The 23,646-nt window shown below is 39.7% G+C and overlaps 1 protein-coding gene across 1 annotated transcript in view; it reads right to left on the bottom strand.

Annotated features, from left to right (window-relative positions):
* The window catches only part of LOC126455798 (coagulation factor IX-like), a 126,764-nt gene that overhangs the window by 4,601 nt on the left and 98,517 nt on the right, over positions 1 to 23,646 (bottom strand). The window contains exon 12 of the mRNA XM_050091558.1: positions 23,170 to 23,369. Within this exon, the coding sequence (XP_049947515.1) occupies positions 23,170 to 23,369 (200 nt within the window). The remainder of the gene's footprint in view (positions 1 to 23,169; positions 23,370 to 23,646) is intronic.

Raw genomic sequence — 23,646 nt, 5'->3', positions numbered from 1 at the left:
GATTTTCTCCAATTTTCCTTTTCTGGTTTTCCCTGGAGAAGGCAATGTAAAACCTTGTTTTGGAAAATACCTATTTTCACAATTTCATGTTCTTCAATCTCGATCTCTTTCACATTTTGGGGCATCTTGCAGCAGAGCGAATTTTCCCGGTTGAATTCTTTTGCATAATCTGTTTGCATTCATCCGAATCAGATGGCCATAAATTCTCGTTCTAAGTTTTCTTCTCGTTATTTTTAGTTTCTCAGTGTTCTCGAACATATCTTCATTACTTCTTTTCCTGTATTTACGATTTTGTTTTGTTGACACCAGTATTTTATTATAATTTTCCTCTACTTCTCCTACACGTTTCCTATTTTCGCTCTCAGTCAAATTCAGACTTTCAGCTGCATATAATCATTCTGTTTCTATTACTGTAACATACTGAAACTCTGATTGAGTGTAGATATATTTGTTTTTGTACACATCTTTTGTCAAATTAAAGGCTATTTTCATCCTCCTTGAGATATGTGTATGATGTCTGGTGCACGTTTATACATGGTATCTAAAAGAAAAAAAGAACAGTCTCATAGTCCTACAGGCTGTAGTATCGGTGAAAACTAGAAGAAAAGTTACTATAGTGATATGACCGAAAACTAATAATTGTTTAGGTATGAGCCGTCAAAGATCTCAGTTTATGCCTGCATTTTATTGGTAGCTAATGATCTTTCCTTCTTGGGGGACAACAGTCACATAGAATTATTTGAAAGTAATTTCAGCCATTTGACTGTTAATAAATCAACAAGTAACAGTCAAATGGCGGAAATTTCTTTCAAACAATTATTTATAGGTGATTCATAGCAGATGCCATAGTAAATTACCACAACACCCCCGTGTGAGGCGTTGAAAATCCTCGAGCAATCACGGACGTAGCTGTATCGCTTCACTGTCATTGTATGGGCAGGAACTGTCGGTGGCATACTCGTAGGGTCAAAAAGATTAGGATGTGATCTCAAGCGAATGGAGCTAGGTGTATTAGAAAGTGTGCGTGATGTATCGCGAGCAATAACTGAATAATGTCAGGATGCGTGGTAGCCACCAGCAGCACCGACGCTGATTATACTGTCCACTTGTAACAGACAGGTGGAAATTACTGCAAAACGTGATGTTTATTACCTGTCTTCTTTTTTCGGTAAATACTAGCTCCAGGAGGAAATCGTGGCACTTTTTATACATACCCGTTATTTATATTCTGTTTTCGTATACTATATTTTAAGATCTCTTTTATCTACAATTATTTTCATAGTGTTGTTTTCTATTTCATTGGCACTGCTATGTCTCCTGCTAGTACTGCATGGTGGTCGCCAAAAGCTAAATTCTAAGATTCTAATTTTTGTTGCCAAACTGCGCTTTCGTTTTGAGTTCTTCATTTTCTGGCACCACCTTTGCTGACTAAAATGTAATTCTCTATACGTTGGCAATAAATGAAATTAGTATTTTCACTCCATGTCAGGCGACAGATTGGTGTAGCTTTTTACGTCTGTTCTCAATCTTCGTAAGGTACAAAAATTGCAGTTTTGGAGAGCTCTCTTCCTTCCTTAACATTATGTAGAAAAATTTGCAGTTTATTTTTGTTTTAGTCAATGTCACAGAGCACCTGTAGATTTTTTAACTCAACCTTCATTAAAAACCTTATTTGGCGCTAGGTTTGAAGCAACATTTTCGAAATTTGTTTGATTTATCTCTCAACTTTTCATTTATTTGAAGAAATCTTTACATACTTGTACAGTTTGTTCTCTACTTCTCCATATGTCGACTTAAATGACAATGTGTGTGGAGTCTAGCCACGATAAGTGTGTGTTTTGGCTCTTATTCTGTCACCTTCATCACGTGTTATTTAATCCCTCTTCAAACTCTACGGACAAGTCTTCGAATCCTAACGTTCCGTAATTCACAGCTCTTTAGCAAATAGTAACAGAACAAATTGGGTTGGTGAGGTTCGTACCGTTGTCTACTGACAAGGGGAAGGCCTCAGACACGACCAACCGATTCAGCTCAAATTTGGCAGGTCGCTTGTGTACAACGTAAAACGAAGCAATCTAAGATATTTTTGGTCAACACCCCCGAAATTTTGAGAAAATCACCCCTAAAGGTTATGACGAGCAATCGACTCAAAATTGGAGGCATCGATAGAGAATTGTAAATAGAGCATTTTTCCTCATCAGGTACGGGGTCCGCAAACGCATACTTTTCCAGAAATCGAGGTAAGAAATTTTTTCAACTGCCGTTTCTGTACCCACCTGGTAAACACTTTTCGCCTCCAGCACCGATAGCGCAACGGCCAAAGTAACTGGCTGTGAATCGGAGAACACGGATTCGAATCTCTAAGAAACCTAGCGGATGTTCTTTTTTTTCGTTTGTATTTTTCCATATCTCAATTGATAGGGATAGGAAGGTTCATAAGGTAAGTAAATCAATAAGGAATGGTAATAATAAGGTAGGCCAATAAATTTGTCAAACCTTTTGGGATAGTAAACAGCTAAAATGTTACTCCAGGTCACTTTACAATGGCTCTTCCAGTCACTGTTACGTGTCCTCACTTTTCTTCAAACAACTAGGTGGATGGTACTTGTCATATAAACATTCGAAACAAATATACTCACGGCACCAAGAACATCTAATGAATGCATTCTTTCGACAGCTACACTGTGCCTTCAGAAGCGTGCACGAAAAACAAACTTGGTTTACATTTTAAAATATGTCTTTTTTGGGAGTTAATTTTGATGCTTACCACGTATTCGATAGCATTGCCTGAAAAATCCTTGCGGTTTTGCAATTCCCATTGGATTTCCAGAAGCACACTGCAACTTTGAAGCCTAGAAATAAAGCTTTTAACCTTGCAATAGAAATAAACATCACACGGCTGGCGCACAGGTGTGCAGCTTGGCGGTATTACGTTTGCTGTGCACGTCTGCTGACCCTCGCCATCTATAAACATTGTGTCGTACATTGTAGTATTAATTTGTCCACTCCAGAAACCCAATATTAGACAAAGCGTGTTATCAGAAGAGTATGGTTATAAAACAGTCTCAAGAAATGTTCTGTAAATCGCATTCGTCCGTTTCCCGGATTTGGAGCAGGTAATGCAAACATTTTTCAACGAGTCGGTTAAACGATTGACCTCTTCTATAACCCGAGGAGCAATGTAACATTAGTTTCTTGTAAACACAGGTAAACCTCAGGCAGAACTTTTACAGAGGCTGTGATGTCATATTGCGTCGTGTACGAATGTGTTAGCTTGTTTTTACTACCAACTGCGACAAGGGTTCGTTTTCTCCCTTATGCGGTAACGTGCGTCGAATATTCTCCCGATACTCGCATTCTGTTTGATCGGTGTTGATCACGTAATCACGATTAAAACTGGTCATCAGTGACGCCGTTTGCGTGCTGAAAAGAGATGTCACTTTCTGCATATCCTCTATATTTTGTACCTCCATATGAGAGACGTATTTAGTAACGTGCGGTAACTTCCCGCGTGCCATCTCGTCTGTGACAGGCTCCCAACTATATATTACAGCGCTATTCGAAGGATGCACATCCTCCATTATTACTACAAACTGCATACAGTACTCGTCATATGTTACTTACGGAAGAACACTATATTCATTCACAAAACGTATTTCATTCGGCGCATTAACGATGGAAGAATCACTACATGTATCCACGAGTTCCGCGGCAGCCTAATGACGGAAAACAACTCTTTGCGATTGACTTCCATAAGACTCGTGCTGGACACCTTCCCTCTTCCAGGTTCACAACTGTGATATGACGAAGAGGCCCCCGTGCATTCTGTCCCGTGCCTCGCTGTAAACAAGCGTCGCGCGGTTGGCTGTCTGTGATCCCTCGTGAGGATTTCGCAGCACCCTTACTCGGAGTTGCTTTCATGTGACAAGGCTTAAAATTTTAATACTTTAATAACTCACGGCGTTTGGGAAATTAGTCTGCCTGACTTATTATTATCATTCCTTATTACTTTACTTACCTTATTAACCCTCCTATCCCTATCAATTGAGATAGGGAAAAATACAAACGAAAAAAGAACATCCGCTAGGTTTCTTAGAGATTCGAACCCGGGTTCTCCGATTCCCAGCCAGTTACTTTTTCCGTTGCGCTGTCGGTGCTGCCGGCGAAAACTGTTTACCATGTGGTTACAGAAGCGGCTGTTGTGAAACTTTCTTACCTCGATTTCTGGAAAAGTTTGCGTTTGCGGACCCCATACCTGATGATGAAAAATGCTCTATTTACAATTATCTATCGATCCCTCCAATTTTGAGTCGATTGCTCGTCAATTTTCTCAAAATTGAGGGAGTGTTGACCCAAAATATCACAGATTCCTTCGTTTTAGGTTGTACACAAGCGACCTGCCAAATTTGAGCCGAATCGGTTGGCCGTGTCTGAGGCCTTCCCCTAGTGAGACACGCTCACGTAGGAAAGTGCGGAAGCACGAATTTGTGGGCCTTCCTCGTGTCCTGAAGCTGTTGTCCTAGTGGCTCCAGCCCGCCTGTTATCGATACTCGCTCACCTGGGGCACCAAAACGATGCTCCAAGATCCCTCCCGCACTTTACGGTAATGCCCCCGATAAATAGTCATATAAATCACTCCCTGTCAGGGTACAATTTTTGGGCGAGACGAGTGATTAGTTCCAAACCTCGACAAGTACGCGCTTCGGTCTCAGAGCTGGCAAGAATGCTTCTAAATGTCAATGTGTGGTCAAGGAAATCACTTTCCTCGCTAGGTACTGATGCCAAAAGCGAGTAAATACAAGAGTCCGTTAGCACGAACTAACGGGCTTCGACCGGCTTTGCCAAACGGAGCGCGGCAGGTTTCGCTCTGTTTCCGCCACGTTTCGCGAGACGCAGCGTGCTTCGGCATCGCCTGATCCAGAGCTTCTTCCTCCTCGTCGTCGCCCGGAGCAGCATGATACAGCAAACACTCTTGCATACATTTTGTCAAGAGTGAATACGAGGGCATCTGACCAGCAAGGATTGCAACTTTGGTAAGATCGCAGTTTTCAGCCAGCCTTGCACTCGCCTCACATAATCGGGAGCTGTGTTGTTCCGTTTTCTGGAGTTTTTAAGGACAAATCGCAGATGTAGGCACGTGTATTTATTCAAATTCTGATTCAGAACAAGTGTTGGTCTTAATACATCTCCAATAAGACGCATCCGTTAACTTAAGTGACCTACTAGTAGCATAATACACTGAAGAGCCAAAGAAACCGGGACATCTGCTTAATATCGTGTAGGCCCCCCACGTGCTCCCAGAAGTGCCACAATACGACGTAGCACGGACTCGACTAATGTCTGAAGTAGTGGTGGAGAGAATTGACACCATGAATCCTGCAAGGCTGTCCATAAATCTGTAAGAGTACGAGGGAGTGGAGATCTCTTCTGAACAGCACATTGCAAGGCATCCCAGGTATGTTCAGTAATGTTCATGTTTGGGAAATCTGATGGCCAGACAGTGGTGTCACCGCCAGACACCACACTTGCTAGGTGGGTAGCCTTTAAATCGCCCGCGGTCCGTTAATATGCGTCGGACCCCCGTGTCGCCACTATCAGTGATTGCAGACCGAGCGCCGCCACACGTCAGGTCTAGTCTAGAGACTCCCTAGCACACACCCCAGTGGTACAGCCGACTTTGCTGGCGATGGTTCATTGTCTACATACGCTCTCATTTGCAGAGACGACAGTTTAGCCTAGCCTTCAGCTACGTCATTTGCTACGACCTAGCAAGGCGCCATATTCAGTAATGTATTCTGAACAGATAATATTGTGAATCATGTACCGTCAAGAGCGACGTTCATCAGTAATAGATAAAGATAAGTATCAAACTAATTATGTCCGCCTTCTGCATTCTCATTCCTTGTCATGTTCCAGACCTCACGTCAGTATAGTTCTTCCCTCTTCACGCCAGCCTGCGTGAGCTAAAACGCGGGCATTTCGGCCTCCATTCGTAACACGGTGTTGGCTCTTCTGCCAACACAACACAAAGTGTTTAAACATAGAAGAGTGTTCCTGGAGCCATTCTGTAGCAATTGTGAACAAGGGGCGTGTCGCATTGACCTGGTGTAATTGCTCAAGTCAGTCGGAATGCACAATAGACATCAATGAATGCAGGTGCTCAGACTGGATGCTTACGTACGTGATACATGTCAGAGACGTATCTAGAAGCATCACGCGTCCCATATCACTCCAACTGCACACCTTCCACACCATTACAAAGCCTCCACCAGCTTGAACAGTTCCTTACTGACATGCAGGATCCATGGATTTATGAAGTTGTTTCCATATCCATATACGTCCATCGGATCGATACAAACGAGACTCGTCCGACCAGGCAACATGTTTTCAGTCATCAACAGTCCAATGTCGGTGTTGACGGGCCCAGGCGAGGCGTAAAGCTTTGTGTCGTGCAGTCATCAAGGATACATGAGTGGGCCTTCGGCTCCTAAAGCTCATATCGCTAATGTTGAATGGTTCGAACACTTTGTTGATGGCCCAGCATTGAAATCTGCAGCAATTCGCGGAAGAGTTGCACTTCTGTCACGTTGAACGATTCTCTTCGGTTGTTGTTGGTCCCGTGTTTGCAGGATCTTTTTCCGGCCGCAGACAAGTCGGAGCTTCGATATTTTACCGGATTCCTCATATTCACGATAGACTCGTGAAATGGTCGTACGGGAAAATCCCCACTTCATCGCTACCTCGGAGATGCTGTATCCCATCGTTCGTGCGCCGACTATAACATCTCGTTCAAACTCACTTAAATCTTGATAACCTGCCACTGTATCAGTAGTAACCGATCTAACAACAGAGCCAGAAACTTGTCTTATATATGCGTTGCCGACCGCAGAGCCATATTCTGCATGTTTACATATCTCTGTATTTGAATACGCATGTCTGTACCAGTTTCTGTGGCGCATCAGTGTATATACTCCTGCAGTACACCCGGTGTGAGATAATCCCTGACAGTTTCTGTATGTAGGCTGGTCGCAACTCCTTCGCGTAACTACAACTCAGTTTTGTGAATGTCTCTATGGCAGTGACTCTTCATAGCTCAATAGATGTCTACTGCTCTCGCCCAAAGCTGTTTGCACTTCGTACGTGAAATCTGTCAAAAGCGCCGCTAGGTGACAGGATTTTCTCTAAGTTGATTTGACTATAGTGTGTCTTACTAGTACAAAAAAATCTATTTAAACTTCATGCGTGATGCAACAGTTGTTCAACCATTTCTATATTTATGACAACATATTTCCTGATCTATGTGTCATACAACGATATAACTTTGTAGGTACATTCAGCGGCATATGCGAACAGTGTATGCGAAATATATTACGAGTAGAGTTAGTAAGAAAGAAGTAATAAATTTAATCGTCTTGCATTAGGCTGCAGTTTTTCACACAGCTGTTTATGACGCCATATCTGCTGCACTATCTGCGGTACCATGATACAAGTTTGTAGGTGCATTTAGCAGTGTATATGGGTTCTGTCGGTGAACTTTATTGTGAGTAGAGTTAGCAGCGCAGAAGTATTAATTTAAGCGTCATGCATGTTGTAGCAGTTTTACACGCATCTCATTGTTTATTACGTTATAGCTCCTAACTTTGGTAGTAAGGTGGTTCTTGACCCTCGACAGTTGTTGCTCGAGAGTAAGGGATACGTTTACCAAATTTGTCTGAAACCGGTCCAGTGGTTTAAGAGGAGATGCGAAACATACATACATCAACTTTAGTGATATGTCTGGGTATCTTTTGTTAACCTTTGATACGGTTTCGAAAGAAGAGTTAAGTGTTCTTTTTCCATGTTTATCCAAAATCACTCTGGAAAAAAACTGTATAGTTGGCTTACTGGCGAACAATATGATTATTCTATTACATTAAATCTTGTGTATTCATCAACTTCTACCTATCCCAGCTTTTACCAATTTCAACCATACGTATTTGAATGCATATTGAACATTTCATATATTTTCATGGTGTGGTAAGCATCTTGCTTACGCTTCAACTTGTATTCAGGGCTACGTTCCACATACGTTCTCTGTTTAACTTATATGTGATTAACAAGTTTCAGCAATCAAGGTAAATAAGTAGCTGATTTTGCTACTCAGATAACTTCGAGTGCTGATATTACGTGATTGTGGATCATTGCATTCACCAACAAGTTATATGTTACAGGTCATTAGCCATAGTAGGTAACAGTTTGGCAAAGACATTTGATTCTGCATGAGTTGGACCTATGTTTTGCCACTCCCACACTTGTAAGTTTTGTCGTGGGTGATGAATAATTTCACGCAAGTCTTCAACGTACACTTCCACCTATCGCTGGTAAAAGGGTCAAATCTTCCATCAATCAAATTAACTTTCTGGAGGTAAATTTCAGGGCATAATATGTATTTATCACTTTACATAAATACCTGCAATATCACATGAGAAGTTGAAAGGTGGCTACACTGAGCCACAGCGCCAGAGAGTTTTGTTCGGCCGCCTCCACTGGCAGTGATTATTGAGAAGTAGCGGAGTGCAGTGCTTGTCGAGGACTCGTAGTAGGCAGTGCTTGCTGAGATGTGGTAGTGAAAAGTTCTTGTCGAGATGTCGTAGTAGTGAGTGCTTGTTCCATGTTTTATGCAGTTATTTGATGGGCTAGATAGCAGATGTTGTTCTAATGGAGATGTTGTAGTGATTAGAGTGCTTTTCGTCAAAATATATGAAGGTAACAAAACACGGTTTTTTTCTCATTATTTCAATGTCTTGAACAATGCGTCATTACAGGTTCAGTCAACAAAGCATCTGGCTTGTGTTCTTGTATTAGAGTGTAATTCTGGTTTTCTTGCGCAATTATAGTATTTCTATTTTTTAATTACTTCAGTATAAATGATATTTAAAATTTCTTGTCTTATTGAAGAAGAACCGTGCCAGATGCGTACGTTGAATCACACTTCCACACACAGAACAGTTATACTTGTGCTTTGTTGGGTTCGTAGGTTTTATAGTTGCTGGGGACTTAATTAATTGATTGTATTAACGGAAATTTTCATTTCATTCTTTGTTGTTGTTCTATGCAGTCAGATTGCGTACTAAAACTAGTCAGGGCCAACCGTTTACGAGACTACGTAATCGGACATACAGCTACTAAATCAAAAAATTAAAAAGTATTTGCATATTAAATAATTAAGCCTCCATGCATGTGGCGACCGCTGCTTCGGATCGTCCCTTGGAATTTTTCTGATTGTAAAAATAGTAGACAGTAGTATTGTTGTAGTAATTTGTAGTTTAGTAATTGTAGTCTATATTTCATGTGTAGATTTGGTAATTGGCATTCTTCTAATGGTATTTTGCAAAATTTAATTTTTATTGCCTTGTCTTCCGGTTTGACAATTTAGTGCAATTATTTCAATTGTTAGTTAATCGTGTTTGAGGGAAACATTTCGTGTGAATGGTATTGTTGGAGATAAAGTGTCATTGTGTGTAATTTTCATATAGTGACGAGTTTTGTATGTTTTGTAAATGATTACGCGATCGATGAAAAAGGCAAAAATGATGGATAGTGAGAATGACGAAATTGTTAACATGGCGAACTCGCCAACAGAAGAAAACAGTATCATGAATAATGAAGTGGACAACAATTTAATAAGTCGGGAAGATAGTCCGGAACCATTTCAAAATTCTTCTCAATCAGAAAATTCACAGAATACGAGATTAACGATAGAAGATTCTGGAATAGTATCGAACACAGATAGCTTTACAGCTATGACGAAAGAAGTTGGTTTCGCGGGAAATGTTAGGGGTGAAAAGAATTTCGAATCAATTAACATGGAGCAGTTGATGGGTGCTATATTACATTTGGGATCACAGATGGGAACTTTGCGATATGAAATTAAAACTTATATAGGAACAATGGAAACACGGTTAGACTCACTGGGATCACAAATAGGAACAATTAAAACAGAGATAGGAACAATTACAACTGGTATGGGAACAATGGAATCACTATTAGACTCACAAATAGGAACATTGAGAACTGAGATGGGAACAATGGAAACACGGTTAGATTCACGAATAGGGACGTGTTTCAAAAATATGAAAGATGAATTAAAGAAAGAAATTAGAGAAGAAGTACAACCGATTTTGAATTCTCATATTAATAGATTAGTTGCAGTAGAGATTAGACAAAGGGAACAGGATAGAGAACAGGAAGAAAGAGATCGTGTGATAGTACAGAAATTTTCAGAGTTAAATTTACAACGTGCAAACGATAAGGAAGAAATATTTGAGAGAATCGAGGAATCCGTACCAAATGACAGATTAAATAACCTAACACAACAGTATGAACAGTTAACTACTAAATGTGTTAATACTGAAACCCGAGTCGCGACACTTACGGAAGACGTAAATAAACAGAAAGAACAAATAGGTGATTTATCGGAAAGAGTTGAGGAGATTTCAGACAAATTGACAAGTCTTAGTTTAAATGGGGACAGAGATTCAGATGATACAGCACCATTGCCATTTGCAGAAACCGAAGAGTACCAGAACATAAATAAGCATGTTGAAAATCAGGGAAAATTTAATGAACGCGTTAAAAGGGAAGTTGAGGCATTACGAAAGCAAGTCAAACAAATCGAAGGCGAAATTGTAGGAAAAGACAGCAAAAGAAATTTGGATTCATAGATAGCAGAGGGGTTTGAAGAAAGTAATTTGTTTCATTTACGGGATGCAACAAGAGAGCGCCAGGCGCGCGAACTTGACAATAATCGACATTGGGACTGGGACAGACGCGGTAGGTCTTCGTCGCCACGAGGCGAAAACTTTGACTATAAACACTTTTTGACTGTTCGGAAATTTAAGATCTTCCGCAATTCTAAGAATGACATACATCCATGTGCATGGTTAGATCAATTTATGTACGCACTCCCACCAAATTGGCCACTAAGTCACAAACTGGAATTTATGTGTGAATATTTAGAAAACGAACCGGCGACGCGGATGCGCGCACTCATTAGAGATTGTAATAATCTAAATGATTTTTATCATGCATTTCTATCGGCATATTGGTCCGAAAATACGCAAGACAGAGTCAAACATAGTCTGATTATGCAGCGTAATTTTAAACAGTTTGAGTTCCGCACGCCGGCAGAGTACTTTGAAGACATGATTCGAAAGAATCAGTTCCTGTCCAACCCTTATAGCCCGACTGAATTAATTCGCATTTGTTTAACTAAGCTGCCACAATCCATAAGACAAATTGCTTTAGCCGGAAGATGTAAAGACGACATTGACACTTTTAAGACTTTGCTACAAGAACTTGAGTATGACAACGACGACGGGACTTCTTGTAATTTTTTCAGTAACAGTAATTACAATAGATTTTCAGAGAAAAGGGATAGTGATCGGAACGGGCGTTATATGGGTAACTTTGAGAATGACAGACCTAACAGACAGGACAATAGATACCAGCCTTATGACAATAACAGACGTTCTAACAGAAATTACACAGACAATAACGGTAATTCCTACCGGAATGATCACTCATACGGAAACAGTAATCGGTATCATCAAGACAGAAATTATTCATACAATAATAGAAATTCTTACTACAGAAATAACCAGGGCAGTAGATCTAACAGTAATTTCCGAAGTGACAGTGGAAATTACACAAGAAGTAGTTATGCAGACAGACAGGAAAACAGAAATTTTAATAACAGACACAACCAAGAATTTGCATCTAAAAGACAGGAAGGACCTAATTGGCATCCTCCACGTGACAGAACTTCAGAGAGACAAGTGCAAATAGTAGAAATTGATCCGTGAAATGACGCGAATAATCAAAGACGTGACGCAAGCAATCGACAATGACTTGTAGCTTCGGTTTCTGGCAGCAATATAGACGGTTCAGAAAGTAATGACACTACGACTTTACACTACGTACGCCTGGACGACATGAGAGACATTTTGCTAGACGAAAAGGAAAATAATGTAGACGCATTTTTACACCCTGTTATTGAAGTATGTGTGGGTAAGAATAAATTCACTGCAGTTTTAGATTCTGGGAGCCCATTGAACGTCATTAGTGAATCAGTTTTTCGTATATGTGAAAGAACTATTGCCTGTCCTGTGTTACCTGTTTCTAAAACTACAATTCGAGGCGCTATTTCTGGAAAAAGTGTGGAAGTTAAACAACAGATCAACTTAAATTTCATTTGTCAAGGATACGAATTTTCTGCTAATTTTATTATTGTTCCATTACTCAGTACACAAATTGTATTAGGTATGGAGTTTCTTAACACACATAAGGCAATTTTAAACTTTAAAGAAGGAAGTGTGAATTTGACTGTTGCCGGAATGCCGAAATGTTTGAAATTTTTCGAGTGTTTAACAAGATCTGAATCAGATACAAAATGTTTTAAGGTTTCTTAGTTCTGATGTTTTCGTTGAGCATTATGACGACAGTGTGTTTATTCATGACAATGACAATAGATACAGAGACGCGATGGATGATATAATTAGTAGCGAAGAATTAATTAATGAAAAGGTTAAGAAAGCTGAAGTGCCAGATGACGTTGCAAGAGAAGAGCTGCACCACATTTTGACTTCACATGCTACAGTGTTTAGTCATCACACAGGAAGCCTTACAATATTTATTTAAAGTAAAAGAACACACACCATTTCGCGGGAAACCGTACGCTATTCCTTTGGCTTACAGAGACAAGGTTAAGAGTGAACTTCAATACATGATAGATCAAGGCATTATTGAGCCAGCAGTCAGTCCTTATACCAGCCCATTACACGTTGTTCTTAACAAGGATGGGTCAATTCGTTTGGTTCTGGATTCCAGACAGATAAATAATATCATCATTCCTGAAACTGATCGTCCACAAAATTTAGATGAACTTCTTCAACATTTCCATGGAATTAAAGTTTTATCCACGATTGATATGCGCGCAAGTTTTTGGCAAATAGAACTCCACCCTGATTGTAGAAAATATACTGCCTTTTTAGCCTTTGGTAACTGTTACCAGTTTCGGAAATTACCGTTTGGACTTACTGTATCTTCAGCAGCATTCATTCGTAGCTTAAATGAAATTTTACCTGTTTATCTTCGTGACAATATTACTTCATATGTTGACGATATTCTTATTGCTAAACGTTCTTGGAGTGACCACAACAAAATTTAGGATTCATTATTACGTATTTTTGCAAGAGTTGGCATTACAGTGAACTTGGAAAAATCTGAATTTTGTCTCAGGTGAAATTTCTCGGTCACATTATTTCTACAGAAGGTATTCTTCCTGATCCAGAAAAACTTGACGCTATTCGTAATTATGCTGTTCCTACTACAAAACGTGATGTCCGTAGTTTCCTTGGTGTCTGTAATTTTCTTAGATGCTTTGTTAGATTGGACGATTTGGCCACACCTCGTTTATGTGAACTATCTGGAAAGAAGTCTAATTGGTGTTGGGATGAGGAAGCTCAGTCAGAATTTGAACAACTTCGTGATGCTTTAGTTGCTGCTCCACTTCTTTCACATCCGGGTTTATCTAAAGATTTTTGTTTGGCGACGGACTCATCATACAAAGGCCTAGGTGCACATTTATTTCAAGAGATAGAAGAAAACGGCGTTGTAGTACAGAAAACTATTGCATTTGGAAGTCGTGTTCTCTCTAAATCAGAAAAGAATTATTCGATTACGGAACTTGAAGCTTTAGCTGTTGTTTGGGGTTTCACAAAATTTGGCATATTTTTGTACGGCAGACATACTAAGGTTTACACCGATCATCGAGCTCTGGAATTTCTTATGTCGACAAAATTAACTCATGGCAGATTGTCACGATGGGCGTTGCATCTACAGGAATTTGATTTTAGTATTGTTTACATACAGGGTTCTTCAAATATTGTTGCTGATGCTTTATCACGTGCACCTGTGGGTTTGAAACAAAGTGCTGAAGAGGACTGCAAAGAAAACCATAATTGTTTGATGTATATTCAAGGTGTTGCGTTTGAGAACTTTATTTCGTCTTCGCTCCAGGACATTGCTAAGGAGCAAAATAAGGATCCCATCTGGAAGGACATTAAGGAGAAGTGGAGGAGAAAGGAAAGCGTAGCGATTAGACAGCATTATTTAGTTCGCAATGACATTCTTTTTAAACGAAAATCGGTTGACAACTCTTTTTGGTTAGTTTGTATTCCTGATGAGTGGGTCAATAAATTGATTTGGTACACACATTTCAGTTATGCACACTTTGGTCCCAGAAAATGCTTTCATAAATTACGAGAAAATTGCTACTTCAGTAATATGGAAAATCGTATTCGATCTGTTCTTGCCAAATGCAAATTATGTCAAAAGGCTAAGCCGCCAACAATTTCTCACAGAGCACCGTTGTTTCCTATCATTCCAGCGAAATTAAAGGACATGGCTGCAGTCGATTTGTTTGGTCCAGTGGTTCGTTCTACTAATGGTTTTGCGTACATTGTAGTAGCAGTGGAATTAACATCAAAATATGTGTGTTTTACACCTTTACGCAAAGCAACAGCTCGTTCAGTATCTAACGCTTTCATCAAACCTTTTCTTAAAGAAGTTGGTCATGTTGATAAGGTTATATCAGATAATGGATCACAGTTTCGTTCTAAAATTTGGCTTCGTACTCTACGGCGTCGTAAAATTAAACCAATCTTCATTTCACTTTTTCACCCTCAATCTAACGCTTCAGTGAGATGGATGAAGGAAATCAATAAATTGTGTCGACTCTATAGTCATCAGAATCACAGAACGTGGGATCAGTATCTTCTTATTTTTCAAAACATTCTGAATGAACTTCCTAATGACTCAACTTCTTTACCGCCAATACTGATATTAAAAAACAAAGCACCGACAAATCGCATTTCTGAAATCGTTCCTTTTCCGCCTACACGGAAACTGCGGCATTCTGAAGTTGTCAACCTGGCTCTACAAAATATTGCATCTGCGGCTGCTAGAAGAGAGAAATCAGCTAAACGTCCTGGTCGTTTAAAAATCTTATCAGTTGTTCAAAAGGTGTTAATTAAGTCTCATCGTTTGTCTCACAAAGGAAAGGGCTTGTGTCGCAAATTTTTTCTGCTTTATAACGGTCCATATAGAGTTCGCAAAATTATTCATGATAACACTGTTGAAGTAGAAACTCTTAAATCTCGGCGCTCTAAGGGAATACTCATATATCGAACGTTAAAATTTTTGTGGAATGACATACTTTAGAGAAACTAACAGCTACATGTAAACATGCAGAGAATACAAGGATACCGCGCTGTGTTTTGGCGGCGGCACATACTCAAAGCAACAGTCAAGTCTGCGCGCCGCACAAGGCAGTCGTTGACCGCAAACAATCACTTCCCACGTCACGCGCCTACAGCTGATCGAGCGCTCGGTGCGAATGCACTGACAGCCGCAAACAAATACACAGTCTAATTTCTCCGATTAAATTCAGTATAAAGCTAGAGTGACTTGATGAATTATGTTATTAACGTTCAGTATTTTTCAGGATATGGTTGTATAAAATATTTGAGAACTTCAGGTAAATTCTATGTGTGTCCGACGTTAAGAGGACTTGCTATCGAGAAATTTTCAGGAAGAATGTAATTTCGAAGAATAAACTAATAAACCAAAAAGGTAACTATTAATTGAGTTCATTTTTCAGGTAACATATTTCCACTTAGGTACGTACTTTAGACGTAATTTGCTGCTCGCGATTACGTGATTCATACGTCGTGCTAAATTTCATTTTCTATGAAATTACTTGTGAAGCGACGTGCTTGCGTACGTTAACTGATTTTGACAACGATTATTAATGAACAGGGTTGTAACTTGTGTATATTATGCATCGCTTGGCTGCACTGCTTTTTCACTGATGTCATATGTTTTTTATTATGTGCCAGCTGTGCTTATTTATTTAAATTACAATTATCACCTGATTAGTTGTGCTGATATGGTTATGTATGTAAGTTATACTTTGTGATTTATCTGCTTGCGCCTTCATGTTTACTTATTAAGATTACATATGAACATTTATTTGCTTATGCTGATGTGATGCTAATGACCTGTTTATTGTGTAAGATATATGTTTGCTGCTATGCGTATGGATTGCATATTTATACATTTCTGTGTGTTGTCATAACTACTCTTTAATTTGCTATATATAGAAATGCTGATGTACAGTGTACGAACATAGAGTTTAGGTCACACTATGGTATTAATTATAGATTGTTTGCTTGGCAGAGCCTCGTTGTAGGGATTGTGCTGCATCCACTTGTTGACGTTCTGTTCTCTACTGGTATATTTACTCGCTATTGCATGTTTTGCTTACGCTCAGTGCCTTATATTTTTAAGATAGGAAAATGAACTGCTATAATTCGACATAAACGTCATTAGTACAAGAAACTTCATAGAAGTCATATGAGCTGGAGGTTTTATGGAAGCTGTATAAATTTATGCTAATAGGAAGGAAGCTAACGACATGACATACCAACACTAGGGTTAGACCATTGACAGTTATTACACTGCATTCTTCGTGAGCAATTGAAATAGCAAGTGACACTTGACACAAAAAATACTCCACATGTTTGCTTCTGCCATGATTCTTGAAGTGGTGTACACACTGTGAAATATTATGATCATTCACACTCTGTAATCGTACTTAATTACTGAGAGTTATTCGAACTAAGGCTGTTAGAGGTCATGTATGCATTTTTTTTATTTAATGATGGACAAGGTAACCAAAATGTATTTTATAATTCATAATGAAGATTTGGGTCAGATGGATTACACAGAGGTTGTGTGTGGACACTGTGTCTTCGGTATGTATGGGATGATGAATTGAAGTTGCACTAGGATTTTATCTGTACTTGTTCGAGGAGACTGACTAGAGGAAAGAGTTGTTATGGAAGTGAAACGATATTGGTAATAAGGTTTATATGTATCGACGTATTGAAGAGGTATTATTGAGGTATGGAGATTGTGTGAAGTTGATGATTATTGGAGTTTTAGTGGACAAGAGGTAAGGTAAATGATATTGATGATAAGGTTTATATGTATCGACGTAAGAGGTATTATTGAAGTATTGAGATTATGTGATGCTGATGATTATTGGAGTTTTGGTGGATAAGAGGTAAAGTAAGTGAGGAGCATATTTTTTTTGTTGGTTTATATGGAACAAGGAGGATGAAGATGGCAGACTAGAACACTAAAGTGGAAGGAAGATTATCTACACACACTTTGTTAAATCAATAAGCAGTACATATTTTTTTTTTTTGGAGAGAGGAAGTAATTGCATATCTTGGCTCACTGACAGTTGTTCAGCAACCGTACATTTTGATCTGGCTTGGCAAACATCGGTCTTGACATAATGACTATGACGTTGACTAACCATTATTGACTGTTATACACTGTGCCACTACTACTTGATACACATGATATACATCAAATTTTGACAGAATTGCATTTACACAGTTAACACTATTCAATTACACAGTAGCACTAATGTGGACGAAAGATGAGTGAGTGTGTTTTGTGTGTTTTCCTTTCCCAAACCCAGATTGGTACCGACCTATCTTCTAAATATTATTTTACTTGTTTGTTGTGGCTTGCACTGACACCCATTAATATTACAGGTTTACTGATATTTGTGCATTTGTAATAGTTAATATGACAATTATCTGATATCATTTGTGTGTTTATTAGAATTTGTATGTTTAGTGTAAGAGCATTGAGAATAATTTTGTAAAAGCAATTGTGTGTGCATTCGAACTGTTGTTCACAGCTGCACCTGTTCAACATTGATGTGTGACACTTAGAAATGTTTAAATCCTGCTGATGAACTCTGATGAACTGTCTGATTAGTGATAGTGAATATTATGGACTGTTACCTGCACTTGTTCAACATAATGTGTGCCACTTAGAAATGTTTAATTTCTGCTGATGAACTCTGATGAACTGTCTGATTAGTGATAGTGAATATTTTGGACTGTTACGTGCACTTGTTCAACATAATGGGTGCCACTTAGAAATGTTTAATTTCTGCTGATGAACTCTGAAGAACTGTCTGATTAGTGATAGTGAATATCATGGACTGTTACCTGCACCTGTTCAACATTGCTGGGTGCCACTGATGGACTGCTTGTACTGAAATGATGTCACTTGTTGCTGTCTGCACCTGCTCAACATTGCTGGGTGCCACTGATGGACTGTTTCTACTGAAATGATGTCACATTGTGCTGTCAGCACCTGTTCAACATTACTGGGTGCCACTAATGGAACTGCTTCTACTGAAATATTGTCAGTTGTTGGTGTCTGCACCTGTTCAACATTTCTAGGTGCCACTGATGGACTGCTTCTCCTGAAATGATGTCACTGGTTGGTGTCTGCACCTGTTCAACATTGCTGGGTGCCACTGATGGGCTGCTTCTACTGAAATGATGTCACGTGTTGGTGTCTGCACCTGTTCAACATTGCTGGGTACCACTGATGGAACTGCTTCTCTTATAGGTACAGAAAGCTGGCTTAAGCCAGAGATAAATTCTGCCGAAATTTTTACAAACGTACAGACGGTGTTTAGAAAGGATAGATTGCATGCAACCGGTGGTGGAGTGTTCGTCGCTGTTAGTAGTAGTTTATCCTGTAGTGAAGTAGAAGTGGATAGTTCCTGTGAATTATTATGGGTGGAGGTTACACTAAACAATCGAACTAGGTTAATAATTGGCTCCTTTTACTGACCTCCCGACTCAGCAGCATTAGTGGCAGAACAACTGAGAGAAAATTTGGAATACATTTCACATAAATTTTCTCAGCATGTTATAGTCTTAGGTGGAGATTTCAATTTACCAGATATAGACTGGGACACTCAGATGTTTAGGACGGGTGGTAGGGACAGAGCATCGAGTGACATTATACTGAGTGCACTATCCGAAAATTACCTCGAGCAATTAAACAGAGAACCGACTCGTGGAGATAACATCTTGGACCTACTGATAACAAACAGACCCGAACTTTTCTACTCTGTATGTACAGAACAGGAAATCAGTGATCATAAGGCCGTTGCAGCATCCCTGAATATGGAAGTTAATAGGAATATAAAAAAAGGGAGGAAGGTTTATCTGTTTAGCAAGAGTAATAGAAGGCAGATTTCAGACTACCTAACAGATCAAAACGAAAATTTCTGTTCCGACACTGACAATGTTGAGTGTTTATGGAAAAAGTTCAAGGCAATCGTAAAATGCGTTTTAGACAGGTACGTGCCGAGTAAAACTGTGAGGGACGGGAAAAACCCACCGTGGTACAACAACAAAGTTAGGAAACTACTGCGAAAGCAAAGAGAGCTCCACTCCAAGTTTAAACGCAGCCAAAACCTCTCAGACAAACAGAAGCTAAACGATGTCAAAGTTAGCGTAAGGAGGGCTATGCGTGAAGCGTTCAGTGAATTCGAAAGTGAAATTCTATGTACCGACTTGACAGAAAATCCTAGGAAGTTCTGGTCTTATGTTAAATCAGTAAGTGACTCGAAACAGCATATCCAGACACTACGGGATGATGATGGCATTGAAACAGAGGATGACACGCGTAAAGCTGAAATACTAAACACCTTTTTCCAAAGCTGTTTCGCAGAGGAAGACCGCACTGCAGTTCCTTCTCTAAATCCTCGCACAAACGAAAAAATGGCTGACATCGAAATAAGTGTCCAAGGAATAGAAAAGCAACTGGAATCACTCAATAGAGGAAAGTCCACTGGACCTGACGGGATACCAATTCGATTCTACACAGAGTACGCGAAAGAACTTGCCCCCCTTCTAACAGCCGTGTACCGCAAGTCTCTAGAGGAACGGAGGGTTCCAAATGATTGGAAAAGAGCACAGATAGTCCCAGTCTTCAAGAAGGGTCGTCGACCAGATGCGCAAAACAATAGACCTATATCTCTTACGTCGATCTCTTGTAGAATTTTAGAACATGTTTTTTGCTCGCGTATCATGTCATTTCTGGAAACCCAGAATCTACTTTGTAGGAATCAACATGGATTCCGGAAACAGCGATCGTGTGAGACCCAACTCGCCTTATTTGTTCATGAGACCCAGAAAATATTAGATACAGGCTCCCAGGTAGATGCTATTTTTCTTGACTTCCGGAAGGCGTTCGATACAGTTCCGCACTGTCGCCTGATAAACAAAGTAAGAGCCTACGGAATATCAGACCAGCTGTGTGGCTGGATTGAAGAGTTTTAAGCAAACAGAACACAGCATGTTGTCATCAATGGAGAGACGTCTACAGACGTTAAAGTAACCTCTGGCGTGCCACAGGGGAGTGTTATGGGACCATTGCTTTTCACAATATATATAAATGACTTAGTAGATAGTGTCGGAAGTTCCATACGGCTTTTCGCGGATGATGCTGTAGTATACAGAGAAGTTGCAGCATTAGAAAATTGTAGCGAAATGCAGGAATATCTGCAGCGGATAGGCACTTGGTGCAGGGAGTGGCAACTGACCCTTAACATAGACAAATGTAATGTATTGCGAATACATAGAAAGAAGGATCCTTTATTGTATGATTATATGATAGCGGAACAAACACTGGTAGCAGTTACTTCTGTAAAATATCTGGGAGTATGCGTGCGGAACGATCTGAAGTGGAATGATCATATAAAATTAATTGTTGGTAAGGCGGGTACCAGGTTGAGATTCATTGGGAGAGTGCTTAGAAAATGTAGTCCATTAACAAAGGAGGTGGCTTACAAAACACTCGTTCGACCTATACTTGAGTATTGCTCATCAGTGTGGGATCCGTACCAGATCGGTCTGACGGAGGAGATAGAGAAGATCCAAAGAAGAGCGGCGCGTTTCGTCACAGGGTTATTTGGGAACCGTGATAGCGTTACGAAGATGTTTAATAAACTCAAGTGGCAGACTCTGCAAGAGAGGCGCTCTGCATCGCGGTGTAGCTTGCTCGCCAGGTTTCGAGAGGGTGCGTTTCTGGATGAGGTATCGAATATATTGCTTCCCCCTACTTATACCTCCCGAGGAGATCACGAATGTAAATTAGAGAGATTAGAGCGCGCACGGAAACTTTCAGACAGTCGTTCTTCCCGCGAACCATACGCGACTGGAACAGGAAAGGGAGGTAATGACAGTGGCACGTAAAGTGCCCTCCGCCACACACCGTTGGGTGGCTTGCGGAGTATCAATGTAGATGTAGATGTAGAAATGTTGTCACTTGTTGGTGTCTGCACCTGTTCAACATTACTAGGTGCCAATGATGGACTGCTTCTACTGACATAATGTCACTTGTTGGTCTCTGCACCTGTTCAACATTGCTGGGTGCAACTGATGGAACTGCTTCTATTGAAATGATGTCACTGGTTGGTGTCTGCACCTACTTAACATTACTGGGTGCCACTGATGAACTGCTTCTACTGACATAATGTCACTTGTTGGTGTCTGCACCTGTTCAACATTACTGGGTGCCACTAATGGAACTGCTTATACTGAAATAATGTCACTTGCTGGTGTCTGCACCTGTTCAACATTACTGGGTGTCACTAATGGAACTGCTTCAACTGAGAAGATGTCACTTGTTGGTGTCTGCACCTGCTCAACATTACTGGGTGCCACTGGTGGACTGTTTCACTGAAATAATGTGACTTGTTGCTGTGTGTATCTGTTCAACATTGCTGGGTGCCACTGATTGACTGTTTCTACTGAAAGATGTCACTTGTTGGTGTCTGCAACTGTTCAACATTACTAGGTGCCAATGATGGACTGCTTCTACTGACATAATGTCACTTGCTGGTCTCTGCGCCTGTTCAACATTGCTGGGTGCTACTGATGGAACTGCTTTTACTAAAATGATGTCACTTGTTGGTGTTTGCACCTGTTGACCATTGCTGGGTGCTGCTGCTGGAACTATCAACTACTTTTTTTTTTTTTTTGATAATTAAAAGCATTTTATGTGAACATTTGTATAAACTGATTTTTTGTGTATTGTGTAAACTATTATGTAAAGTCACATGTATGAAAGAATTTGTATTGCTTACTGTATTTTATATATTACGTTATTGAAAGGTGAGTGCAAAGCCAAAGTTTTATCTAGTTATGTGATATTTATGTATTAATTTTATCTTTCATTTTTTGTCTGTATTTTTTTTTGGACGAATTTGGTGGTATTTTCACCACCAATGCTGGCAAAATTACCATCAAATTCTAGCCCATGGAGAAAGGGCATATGAAAGGTGGCTACACTGAGCCACAGCGCTAGGGATCGCGCCAGAGAGTTTTGTTCGGCCGCCTCCACTGGCAGTGATTATTGAGAAGTAGCGGAGTGCAGTGCTTGTCGAGGGCTCGTAGTAGGCAGTGCTTGCTGAGATGTGGTAGTGAAAAGTTCTTGTCGAGATGTCTTAGTAGTGAGTGCTTGTTCCATGTTTTATGCAGTTATTAGATGGGCTAGATAGCAGATGTTGTTCTAATGGAAATGTTGTAATGATTAGAGTACTTTTCGTCACTATATATGAAGGTAACAAAACTCGGATTTTTTCTCATTATTTCAATGTCTTGAGTAATGCGTCATTACAGATTCAGTCAACAAAGCATCTGGCTTGTGTTCTTGTATTAGAGTGTAATTCTGGTTTTCTTGCGCAATTATAGTATTTCTATTTTTTAATTACTTCAGTATAAATGATATTTAAAATTTCTTGTCTTATTGAAGAAGAACCGTGCCAGATGCGTACGTTGAATCACACTTCCACACACAAAACAGTTATACTTGTGCTTTGTTGGGTTCGTAGGTTTTATAGTTGCTGGGGACTTAATTAATTGATTGTATTAACGGAAATTTTCATTTCATTCTTTGTTGTTGTTCTATGCAGTCAGATTGCGTACTAAAACTAGTCAGGGCCAACCGTTTACGAGACTACGTAATCGAACATACAGCTACTAAATCAAAAAATTAAAAAGTATTTGCATATTAAATAATTAAGCCACCATGCAAAGTGATGAGAAGTGATCGGCTCACAAATTTAAAAAAAAAAAAAAGAAAAAGCGCAGAGCGTAATATGTATTCTGGAAATATAGCCTCAGCAGCACTTAGACCTAAGCAAGCGTAGGGAGGCTGTTTGGTCTATATACTTACCGCACACATGGAAATGCCTTCATCGAAAGGTCCTGTACACAAAATGGCTTCTGTGAGCACAAACGATGTCACATTCATGTACTGAAGGTATTCCAGGCAAGTTCCATAGTCATAGATAGTGACGGTGACAGTCTGTAATATCTCAGTGGGTCGACCAGTCTCCGTGTATCCCCAACCCCAAAGGGTTGCGTCGGACCCTCCTGAAATGTGGACAAGAGAATACAGAGGCAATCTAAATTTATGGTTTGTTACCATGCACAGGACGCGAAACAATATGTGTGTGGCAACAGTACATGGATATATTAACATGAAGGCAAGCATAAGAGGGAAACCCATAAATATTTTATAAAATTATGAGAGTTAATTAATATTTATTGATCAAATTATACGTACATCGAGCCATGTACGCGTGTGGCAACTTTATGCAGATACGAAATTACAATGCAAATATTATTTGAAAATAACAAGGAGGAACTC

This window comes from Schistocerca serialis, chromosome 2 (genome assembly GCF_023864345.2).
Source record: "Schistocerca serialis cubense isolate TAMUIC-IGC-003099 chromosome 2, iqSchSeri2.2, whole genome shotgun sequence".
Lineage (NCBI taxonomy): Eukaryota > Metazoa > Arthropoda > Insecta > Orthoptera > Acrididae > Schistocerca > Schistocerca serialis.
Note: the sequence above shows the minus strand (reverse complement) of the source record. Positions and strands in the feature narration are given on the sequence as shown.